Source organism: Quercus suber, unplaced genomic scaffold (assembly GCF_002906115.3).
Source record: "Quercus suber isolate HL8 unplaced genomic scaffold, Cork oak 2.0 scaffold_85, whole genome shotgun sequence".
NCBI lineage: Eukaryota > Viridiplantae > Streptophyta > Magnoliopsida > Fagales > Fagaceae > Quercus > Quercus suber.
Window position 1 is genome coordinate 1,071,878 of NW_027069550.1, and position 12,413 is coordinate 1,084,290.

Here is a 12,413-nt window from a genome sequence, read left to right on the forward strand (position 1 = left end):
TTAATTTTTATACAAGATAGAATTTTTATTCTAACATAATCTAAGTGTATATGTGTGTGAAAACTCCCTTCTGGAGATTTGAATCCCGGCTCTTGTCCCCAAAACGCCCACCGCTCTTGATTAGTAGTTCGTTGAGCAATAACTCTAATATTCTAGTGATAATAAAGCTACGAATGAGTGAATATACAGTGCCATGAAAAATTAACCATCAATATATATATAAAAGTAGAAATCTCAAGTTAGTATTTAGGGTTCTAAATTAACAAAGTTTGCATTTATATCAAAGTATTAGTTCATTAAATTAGCTAATAGAGTAAATGCTTATATTAATTATCTATAGTTGTGCATGAAGGAATGCCTATCATCAAATATACCCATTTATATGATTATTTTTATAAATTCTATCTAAGAGATAATTTTTAGTTGGAATAATAATAATAAATTTAGAATATGACATTCTTACTCATGTTTAGTTGCTTTGACAACAATTGACACAAGAGCCATTAAAAAAAATTAAATATTTGTGAATTCACTAAAATAAATCTTAGTCCTTTAAGTTTCCTAACTCCTTTTAGTCACATGTAATATATATATATATATGTGTGTGTGTGTGTGTGTGTGTGTGTTTAATATAATTTTTCTACATTTATACAATAATTGAAGGATATATGCATTTTTTTAGTAGGCATGAAACATGCTTATCTATATTAACCACTATATCAAGCAATTTTCAATTTGTGAACACACACACATATATATAGTATCATTTCTATTTTGTCTATAAAATAACTAAAGATTACAATTTTTTACAAGGAAATTTATTCAATTTTTTTTTTTTATACATTGATAGTGTGGGTACCCGAGGACCAGGAAGGAAGTCGTAGGATCGAACTACTGGGCCGAGGCCCGAGGAGGAATTGGAAAGGTCGGGGAACTGGGCCGAGCGCAACACGTGCAAGGGTCCAAAGGTCAATAGCACTCGAGGAATGGGTCAGATCCACTAAAGCGTCGCACCAGGCGCCAAGGGACGAGCCGCGAAGCTAAAGGAGGTGGAGGTCAATGGCAGACAGGAAGCCGCTAGGGCTGTGGCTGCCTATCACGTCAATATTAAATGGCGCACACTAGCTTTATCAGCCGCATTAAATGAGGAAGTGACCTGAGCAGTGTCGGCCACAGCTACATCAGCTACCGCTACCACTTGCTTCAGAGGGGGAGGGTTACAAGTGTTGGAAAGGGACGAAAGTTCGGTAGAGATGGATGGAGAGGATGAAATGGGGACGGGCTATATAAAGAAGAGGTCAGGGATTCTTTGGGAGAGAGAACCATTGTGTAATATAGTTCAGATACTGAGTGATAAGTAACTCGTGGGCAGACTCCACGCTTGTTGTGCTATTCCATCTCTTATAAATTTTATTGGCTTGGACCAAAGTTGAAACAAGATCATCCCATCACACTCGGTGGGCTTCGCATACCAGACTTTTTGGTCCTTACAATTGGTACCGTCTATGAGAACAGCAAGCGCTTGCGGATCTGTCTCGAGTGGTGATGATGAACGAGGGTTGAGGCGAGGAAGGGTTGGTTGGATCACAAAGGGAGAACCCCTTCGTTAACTTGGAGCGTAAGAGGGATAGGTGGCGGGCCCCCAGTGCGGCAAGAGGGTCGCGTCACAATGGGCGAGTTGAACGGAATCGTCCCCAGAACAAGAGTCAAGCCTGGCATGGGTAAGATACATTGGCATTGCAACGAGAGGTTGATCGCCTGCGCAGGAAGCTAAGACAAAGAAAACGCGACAGGAGGAGCTTGTCCCTCGTATCAAGTGAGGACTCATGGGGAAGCCCGGATCAACTATACCAGCACAGGTCCAGGACCCCGCCCAGTGAAATCTACTCAGCCTCCTTATGTTGGGACGGGCTGGACGAAGGCAACCATAGGCGCGAAAGGGTACCCTCTCATCACGCCAGGGGAAGCGACGCTATGAGTAAGGCCTTACGACAAATCTCCAAGTCCCCTTTTGTTAGGAGGATTAACAAGGCTAAGCTCCCTCGCTGTTTCTCCCAGCCAACGTTCACCTTATATAACAGCAGAACGGACCCTGTAGAGTATATCAGTCACTTCAATCAGAAGATGTCGTCCACGCTGGCAACGAAGTGCTCATGTGTAAGGTTTTTCCTTCTAGTCTCGAGCCTATGGCCATGCCCTGGTTCGACGCGTTGGAGAAGGGGACAATGGGGTCCTTTGAGGAGCTGACCATGGCATTCAACGCTAGGTTCATAACCTGTAGCAGGGCCCCTAGGCCGTTGGATGCCCTACTATCCATGGCCATGAGAGAGGGGGAGACCCTCAAGACCTATTCGGATTGGTATTGGGAAATGTATAATGAGGTGGACGAGAATTTCGAAGACATCGTGGTAAGGACCTTCAAAGTTGGCCTCTCGACTGAGCATGACCTGAGGAAATCACTAACGATCAAGTCTCCCTCGAACATGGTCAGCTCATGGATCGCATAGAGACATACAAGAGGTTGGAGGAGGACCAAATACAAGGGAAAGGCAAAGCTAACGTGTACCATGAGAAAAGAGACCCTCGGGGAGGAGGATACCATAATGATCGACCACGGAAGGACTTCCCCGGTTGCCCGGCCTCCGAAGGAGTTCACATGTTCAACTCACTATTCAAAGAACCAGTGCACCAGATACTAAAAAAGATAAAGGATGAGCCGTTCTTCAAATGGCCAAACAGAATGGGTGGGGATCCGGCCAGGAGAAACCAAAGCCTCTATTGCCATTACCATCGAGACAAAGGCCACGCGATGGAAGATTGCAAGACACTGCGAGACTACCTAAACCAACTGGCAAAGGCTAGGAAACTCGGCCACTTCATGCATCAGCCTACGGAATAGACTGGGCACTCGCGAATAGGGTTGCGCGGAAATGATAACCCACGCCCAGCCTTAGGCACCATTAACATGATTCTGACTAGACCAGGGGGTAGCACCAGGCCAAACCCCCAGGTCATATCCGTATTGGGGAGCTCCCATTCGAAAGTTGGAGATTGGCATCACAAAAGATAGATAGCGATGATCCCAGACCTGAGTTTTTCAAAGGAGGATAAGTCGGGAACCCAACAACCGCACGAGGATGCCTTGGTAGTCATAGTGAGAATCGGGGGTTACAACGTTAAAAGGGTGCTGGTTGACCAAGGAAGCCAAGTGAAGTGATGTACCCTGACTTATACCAAGGGCTAGGACTAAAGCTCGAAGACCTAGATGCGTGTGACTCCCCGCTGATGGGATTCGACAGAAAAATGGTGGTTCCCCGAGGAATGATTAAGCTGCCCGTGCAAATTGATGGCGCCGAAATCCAAGTGAATTTCATAGTGGTAAAGGCGTTTTCCCCATACACCGCCATCCTCGGCAGACCCTGGCTGCATGCCGTAGGAGCTGTCCCCTCGACCCTGCATTTTAAGATCAAGTATCCCACTCGTGGGGGAGTAAGGGAACTAATGGGAGATTAAGCCATGGCTCGGCAATGCTTGGTAGCGACAGTTGCGCGGTATTTGCCTAATCCAGCCTCTAGTGATAAAAATGCGGTCTAATAGCAATTAAAGGGGCTGTCGACGAGCAGTCGATTGAGGAGTCGAAGGAGTCCTCCGAGGAGTTGGAGAAAGTACTAGTAGGAGCAAGCGAGGAGCAATATTTCCAAATAGGGTTGCAATTGCACCCTAGAGAGAAAGTAGAGTTAGTGGAATTCCTAAAGGCAAACATGGATGTGTTCGCCTGGAATGCAGACGACATCTCGAGGATCAGTCCCGAGCTAGCGTGCCATCACTTGAATTTTGAACCCCAGGGCCATGCCGCGTAAACAGCCTCCTTGGCGATCGTCTGACACTTATGCCGAGGCAGTCCGGGCAGAGGTAAGCAGATTGAAGTAGGCCGGAGCAATTAAGGAAATCTTTTATCCCGAATGGTTGGCCAACACTGTTGTAGTGAAGAAGAAAAGCGGGAAGTGGCGGGTATGCGTAGATTTCACGGACCTTAATAAAGCCTGCCAGAAAGACCCTTTCCCCATTCCCAGGATAAATCAACTAGTAGACGCCACGGTGGGACATTCGCAGATGAGTTTCTTGGACGCGTTTCAAGGCTATCATCAGATACCACTGTCTATAACCAATCAAGAAAAAACGGTCTTTCGATCCCCCACTGGTAACTTTCACTATCATGTGATGCCCTTTGGCCTCAAAAACGCCGGCTCAACCTATCAGAGGATGGTAACTCGGATATTCGAAAAACAGCTCGGGAGGGACATGGAGGCATATATAAATGATATAGTGGTCAAAAGTAAAAAGGCAGAGGATCATCTCACCGATCTGACAAAAACCTTCTTGGTACTCAGGGAACATAAGTTTCGGCTCAACGCATCCAAGTGTTCTTTTGGAGTAGGCTCGGGAAAATTCCTAGAGTACATGATAACTCATCGGGGAATTGAAGTCAACCCAGAGCAGATTGGGCCATCAACAGCCTGTATCCCCATAGGAACCCCAAGGAAGTACAAAGGCTGGCCGGGATGATGGCGGCACTAAGCAGGTTCATTTCTTGGTCCGCAGATAGATGCCACCCTTTCTTCCAGCTGCTCCATAAATGGAAAGATTTCCAGTGGATCGAGGAATGCGCTTAGGCGTTCGAGGATCTCAAGGCATACTTGTCCAATTCGCCAATTCTATCTCGACCCAACAATGAGGAAGTACTTTATGCCTACCTAGCAGTCACAGGGCACTCCATTAGTTTCGTCCTAATCAGGAATGAGGGCGGAGCCCAGAAGCCCGTGTATTATGTTAGCAAATCCTTGCAAGAGGTGAAGATGCGCTATCTGCCTTTGGAGAAAGCAGTACTGTCCATTGTGCACGCGGCCAGGAAACTCCCTTATTATTTTCAGGCCCACACAGTGGTAGTGCTCACTCAGCTACCATTGCAAGCTCTTCTAAGGAAATCCGATTACACTGGCAGGATTGCCAAGTGGGCAGCTAAATTGGGGGCCTATGATGTCAAGTACTTGCCCCGCACGGCAATAAAGAGGCAAGTCTTAGCAGACTTCATAGCGGAGTTCGTCGAAGGTGCCCGAGAGGAGGGGAGCATGGCCACGAGCCTGATGGTCTCATCAACTACCATCGCCTCTATATGGAAGGTCTATGCAGACGGGGCTACCAACAATGAGATCGAGTATGAAGCCCTACTGGCGGGAATAAACATGGTCAAGCTGCTTGGGGGAAGGATAGTGGAGGTGTATTCAGATTCTAGGCTAATTATTAGCCAGGTCAACGGGGAGTTCAAGGCTCGAGATGAAAGGATGCGGAAGTATCTTACCAGGGTGCGAAGCGTACGGGATCACTTCAATAACTTCAGGTTGGAACAAATCCTAAGGAGGCAGAATTTGCATGCTGACTCCCTAGCCATGCTGGCTACTTCACTAGAATCAAACCTTCCTCGGGTTGTCTTAGTGGAAGAAGTCAGTACCCCCACTCTTATGGAGACACCCTTTGTAGGGGTGTGTAATGTCCATGTAGGCGCAAGCTGGACGGACCCCATTGTGACCTTTTTGAAAGGGGGACCCTTGCTAGAGAGCAAAGTTAAGGCGGAGAAGATACGCAGAATCGCCCCCCGTTACTGGCTGTTCGAGCAGCATAAGCTGTATAAGCGCTCGTACTCGGGACCGTATCTATTATGCATACACCCAGAGGCCGTGGAGCCCTTGCTCGAGGAACTGCATGAAGGCATCTGCAGGAGCCATATTGGTGAGAGATCCTTGGCACACAGGGCCCTCACGCAGGGATACTGGTGGCCCAACATGCACCAAACTTCCCAGGACTATGTCAAGCGGTGTGATCAATGCCAGATGTTTGCCCCTAACATACATCAGCCAGGAGGAATCCTGAATCCTCTGTCCAACCCCTGGCCCTTCGCCCAATGGAGCCTGGACATAGTAGGTCCTTTTCCTCGGGCCCCGGGGAACCGAAGGTGGCTCCTCGTCGGCACAGACTACTTCACCAAGTGGGTAGAAACCGAGCCCCTTGCCAACATTAGAGACGTTGACGCCAAGAAATTCGTCTGGAAGAATATCGTCACCAGATTTGGGGTACCGCATACCCTGATTTCGGATAATAGGCTCCAGTTTGGTAACAAGTCATTTAGAAGATACTGTGGAGAGTTGGGAATCAGGTATGAGTACTCCACGCCAGCATATCCCCAGGCAAATGAGCAAGCCGAGGCCACCAACAAGGTCATAGTAGTTGGGCTCAAAAAAAGGTTGGACGATGCCAAAGGAAGATGGGTTGAAGAGCTGCCCCACGTGCTATGGACCTACCGTACCATGCCTCGGAGGTCAACAGGGGAAACCCCATTCTCATTGACATATGGTTCAGAAGCGATAATCCCTCTAGGGGTCGGATTCCTAACTTTAAGAATGGACCAGTTCAGTACTGAGGGAAACCATCAGTTACTCCTGGACAGCCTGGACTTGACCGAGGAAAGACAGGAGGTAGCAACAGTAAAAATGGCCCACTACCAATAGAAGATCAGGCAGCAGTATGGTAAGGGGATCAAGCACAGGCCCCTGGCCCCTAGAAACTTGGTTTTAAGGAAGGTGGTAGGGACGCCCAAACTCCCATCTTGGGGCAAGCTAGGCCCAAATTGGGAAGGACCATATAGAATCACCTCTGTAGCAAGAATTGGGGCCTATCGATTGGAGGACCTAGATGGAAGTGTAATCCCTCTCCCATGGAATGTAAACAATTTACGACGTTATTACTTTTAATAGAAATCACAACCGTTGCATCTCGCTCTACTTTGTCAAAAATTCTAAGTGTTAAACAGAACCTAGGACTTGCCTAGCTCCTTGGCCACAAGTTTAGGGTAAATTAACACTGCAAGAAAAATTCTAAATGTTAAACAGAACCTAGGACTTTCCTGGCTCCATGGCCACAAGCTTAGGGTAAATTAACATTGCAAGAAAAATTCTAAGTGTTAAACAGAACCTAGGGTTTGCCTGGCTCCTCGACCACAAGCTTGGGATAAATTAACATTGCAAGAAAAATTCTAAGTGTTAAACAGAACCTAGGGTTTGCCTCGCTCCTCAGCTACAAGCTTAAGGTAAATTAACATTGCAAGAAAAATTCTAAGTGTTAAATAGAACCTAGGACTTGCTTGGTTCCTCGGCCACAAGCTTAGAGTAAATTAACATTGCAAGAAAAATTCTAAGTGTTAAATAGAACCTAGGACTTGCCTAGCTCCTCGGCCACAAGCTTAGGGTAAATTAACATTGTAAGAAAAATTATAAGTGTTAAACAGAACCTAGGGTTTGCCTGGCTCCTCGGCCACAAGCTTGGGATAAGTTAACATTGCAAGAAAAATTCTTAAGTGTTAAACTGAACCTAGGACTTGCTTGACTCCTCGGCCACAAGCTTAGGGTAAATTAGCATTAAGTGTTAGGCAACTCCGGGGCTTGTCTGGCCCCTCGGCCAGAAGCCTAGGATAAATTTATCGAAGAGTATTCTAAGTATCATAAAGGATGCACCAGCTGGCTCACCCTCGAGCACATTCAATTTCGGGTTAAATATATATATATATATATATAACAACAATAAAATAAAACCTCAAAAATCTTAAGTGTCCATTGCAAAAATATGATTACAAAAGGAGAGGGGGTCGGGCGCTACATGTATGCTACCCCATTACAAAAAATTCCACAAGGAAAGGGTTTTCATAAAAAAGCTAAGTATGGGGCTCCTTGTCCTTGGCATTTTTCTCCTTTTGCTCTTTCTTGTCCTTCTTCTTCCTTAAGGGCACTCCTTCAGGTACCCCATTCTTAGCCTCTAGGTCCACCACGTCCTCTTGAGGCGGTAGCCCTTTGGACGAAGAAGGAGAAGGAAGCGGATCTTGGGGCTCGGCAGAGGTAGAAGGAACAGAGCTCGGATCCACTGGAGGGCTAGGAGCTGAAGGAGCCAAGCGCAGAGCCTGAGATAATACACCTTGTTAGGAGCACGCAACTCTGATTCAGGACTAACACCTGCAGCATTCAAAGCCTCACCCCACACCTGTTGGCTGAAAGCGCGAGCAACGTCGCGAAGTTGGGCAGTGAGACTTGCAGCGGTCTTATTCATGCTCGCATCGTAGGCTGCTTGCTCGGCTTGTGCCTTCTCTGCTTCCTTGGCCATTAACTAATGATTTGCCTGTTTCAGCTCCACCATAGTAAGTGCTAGAGTGCACTCGGCTTTCCTCTGAGCTTCCAAGGCATTAAAGGCCTACCTCTCGTAGCCCTTTAGGGCGGACTCAGGGTTGCAGTAGGCCTTATCCGCTTTTGATAGCTGGGAAAGGGTCTCCTTCAGCTTCTTCTCCGCCTCGGCCCTAGCCTTTTTAGCATTTTCATAAGCCTTCTCAGCCTTCCTAGCCACATCTAAAGAATGATCAACCTAATCTTCCGCCACAAAGGCAGCCTGAACGGCCTGCAAGAATGGAAAACAAAAGAAACCGAGTAAGCAATTAATCAAAAAATAAAAACCACTTGACAGATGAAGAAGTTGGCCGAAGTACCTTGGCTAGGTCCTGCTTCAGGGAGAGGAAGACCTCTCTCTTCCTAAAGGATTTTAGCTCCTCCATGTCCTCGAGAAGGCATAATGCCCTCTCCAGGCATTCTACCACTAGGCTCAAGCTACCCTTTGAGGGATCCCTTAGGTTGGCATCATCCAGCACAGGAGCGCCCGAGCTGAGGGTGAAAGCGAGCCTCCAAATAAAATCTTTCTTGGTCTAGTCCCCGCCACTCTCCTTCGAGGACGCAGTATGGTTGGGCCTCTTCCTCAGCTGACCTTTACTAGCACGGGCCTTCTTGACTAAGGGCTCGGATATCTCCCCCTCCTCGAACACGTCTACCCCTTTTACTTCTAGGCCGCGTTTCCGTTTCTTTTCTGTCGCATCGGTCGGGGACGTACGAGTAGCGGCAGGGGTTGGTGGACGAGGGGGTACTGTCATCGCCGATGAGGATCCCCCGGCATGGGCCGATAGTAATACTAGGAGGTCAGAGGTCCTTTCTTCGAACCCTATAGCTACTGATGATGGGGCCTGTGAGATGCTTGGAGTGTCGGGACGATAGAAAACTTCAAAGTCACTATCTGTCACCTCTTGGACAGAAGTGTTGGGAATTCAACCTAAATTCCAACCTGTGAGAAACAAAAAAAAAATAATAATAAAGAAAACACACGTCAAAGAAAACAATCACACGCACAAGACAGTATTTACGTGGTTCGGCAATTTACCTACATCCACGGAGTTGTAGGGATTTCACTATTATCATGGAAAAATACAAAGTGCGGCTACAGTGTGGCTATAGTGTTTTTCTCTCTCTCTTAAAAACACAACAATAGTAATAGTCACAAACCCTAATTATAAAAGCGGCTTTTATATCCTGCTTACAGGGTTAGAATGGGCTACAAAACGGGCCAAAAATAAACTAGGCTCCACAAAGCCCAACAAATCTCCCACTTGGAGACTAGTTCAATCATCAACATTAGCCGCTATCCTCCAAAAGCAATCCCTCATCCCTGCAACTCATCCTCCTGTCCTCAAATTAGAAGACCAATTGAAGCTGCATACAGATTCAACTTCTCAATAGTGACACCCTTAGTCAACATGTCTGCTGGGTTCTTAGATCCACATATCTTCTCAAGTGTTACTAACTTATCTTCAACAATGTACCGAATAAAGTGGTATTTTGTCTGTATATGTTTCGACTTTGAATGAAAAGCCGAATTTTTGGTAAGAAAGATTGCACTCTGACTGTCACTGTGTAGAATGTCCATCTCCTACTTCTTACCCAATTCATCTAAGAAACCATGTAGCCAAATCATCTCATTTCCAGCTTCAGTTGTTGCAACATACTCAGCTTCTGTAGTAGACAAACTAACAATCTTTTGCAAATTTGAAGCCCATGATATAGTTGTACCACCTAAAGTAAATACAAACCCGGTAGTACTCTTTCTACTATCAACATCACCAGCAAAATCAGCATCTACATAACCTTGCAACTTCAAACTTGCACCTGTGAAGCAAAGACATGTATCTGATGAACCCTTCAGATATCTCAGAATCCACTTGACTGCCTCCCAATGTTGCTTTCCAGGCCTATTTATGAATCTGCTTACAACTCCCACTGCATGTGCAATATCTGGCCTTGTACACACCATAGCATACATTAAGCTGCCAATAGCTGAGGCATAGGGCACCTTGCTCATATGGTCCCTTTCTTCTTCTGTCTTCGGTGACTGTTTTTTACTCAGTTTGAAATTACTACCCAAGGGTGTGCTCACTGGTTTAGATTCATTCATGTTGAACCTGCTGAGAACTTTCTTCACATACTCTGATTGTGAAAGCTTCGATATACCATTAGCCTTGTCTCTAATGATTCTCATACCAAGGATTTGCTTTGCAGATCCCAAATCCTTCATTGCAAATTGTTTTGACAATTGCTTCTTCAGATTATTAATCTCCTCAATGTTAGACCCTGTAATGAGCATATCTTCCACATACAACAGTAAAATAATATAATAATTGTCAAAGAATTTAACATAGCAACAATGATCAGCTTCACATCTCTTGAACCCAATTTTATGCATAAAATTATCAAATTTCTTGTACCACTGTCTAGGAGCTTGTTTTAGGCCATACAAGCTCTTTCTCAGTTTGCAGACTAGATTCTCTTGTCCCTGAACAATAAACCCTTCTGACTGAATCATGTAAAGGTCTTCCTCCAAATCACCATGAAGGAATGCCGTCTTCACATCTAACTGCTCAAGATGTAAGTTTTCTGCAGCCACCATTCCCAGCACCAGTCTAATTGTTAACATCTTCACAACTGGAGAAAATATCTCTGTGTAGTCAATGCCTTCCTTCTGCTGGAACCCTTTAACAACTAATCTGGCCTTGTAACGTTTGCTACCATCATGCTCATTCTTTATTATGTATACCCACTTGTTGTGCAAAGCCTTCTTTCCTGCTGGCAATTCAATCAATTCCCATGTCTAATTCCATAACAAGGAATCCATCTCATTCTTCATGGCTAACTCCCACTTGCTTGAATTTTCATCTTGCAAGGCTTCATCATAACACTCTGGCTCACCACCATCAGTCAATAGTAGATAATTTAAAGCGGGTGAATAACGCTATGGAGGTCTAATGTTCCTAGAAGATCTGCGAACTTCAGCTACAGGTGTACTCTGATCTACCTGTGAATCTACATTCTCCTTATTTTCTTCACCCCTTTTTTGGACAGTACTTTCAGTTAAGCCATCTAAGTTGACAAACTCATATTTCTTTTGATCTATCTCTGCAATATCTGAGACTACAGTTGACCTGTCCTTGTATATAACCTGTTCATTAAATATCACATTTCTACTTTTGATGATTTTCCTGTTTTGTTCATCCCAAAACCTATAGCCAAATTTCTCATCACCATAGCCAATGAAAAAACATATTTTAGACTTAACATCAAGTTTACTACGAGCATCTGAATCAATATGAACATAAGAAACACAACCAAAAACTTTTAAATGGGAAAACTTTACCTCTTTACCGCTTCCAACCTCCTCAGGAAGTTTGAACTCCATGGGAACTGATGGCCCTCAGTTTATCAGGTAAGCTGCAGTGCTAACAGCATCAGCCCAGAAAGTTTTTGGTAGTCCAGCATGCAACCTCATACTTCTAGCACGTTCATTAAGAGTTCTATTCATGCACTCAGCCACACCATTCTGCTGTGGTGTCCCAGGAATGGTCTTTTCCATCCTAATTCCCTGTGCAGCACAATACTCATTGAACCCTCCATCTATGTACTCTCCTCCATTATCTGACCTCAAACATTTTACTTTCAAACCTGTTTCTGTCTCAACTATGGCCTTCCATTTCTTAAAAGTTTCAAATACATCAGATTTATTTTTCAGAAAATAAACCCATACCTTTTTGCTTGAGTCATCAATGAAAGTGATGTAGTACCTTGAACCTCTAAGGGATGCAACCGGAGAAAGCCCCCACAAATCAGTGTGCACTAACTCCAATTTTTCAGCCTTTGGTGTCCTGCCAGTTTTCAAAAAGCTCACATTTTTCTGCTTTCCTAAGATGCAGCTTTCACACATGTCAAAATCAATGGACTTCAATTCTGGTAGTTTTCCTTTTGATAGCAACATCTTCATCCCTTTCTCACTCATGTGACCAAGTCTGCAGTGCCATAGGCTTGTATTAGTACTTGCATCAGCAATTGCAATTGTGTCTCTTGGACTTGAGGTCATATATAGAGTACCAGTCTTCTTTCCACGAGCCAATACCCTAGCTCCCTTTGTAACCTTCCAAGTACCACCAACAAATAATATTGCATACCCTT

The 12,413-nt window shown here is 45.1% G+C and overlaps 1 protein-coding gene across 1 annotated transcript; it reads left to right on the forward strand.

Moving 5' to 3' along the window:
* The first annotated feature begins 2,186 nt into the window (after nt 1-2,186).
* Nucleotides 2,187-6,563, forward strand: LOC111991823 (uncharacterized). The gene is made up of 2 exons (XM_024023633.1): nt 2,187-2,486; nt 4,674-6,563. The coding sequence occupies exons 1-2, from the start codon at nt 2,187-2,189 to the stop codon at nt 6,561-6,563; spliced, it is 2,190 nt and encodes a 729-aa protein (XP_023879401.1).
* The last annotated feature ends 5,850 nt before the right edge of the window (nt 6,564-12,413 follow it).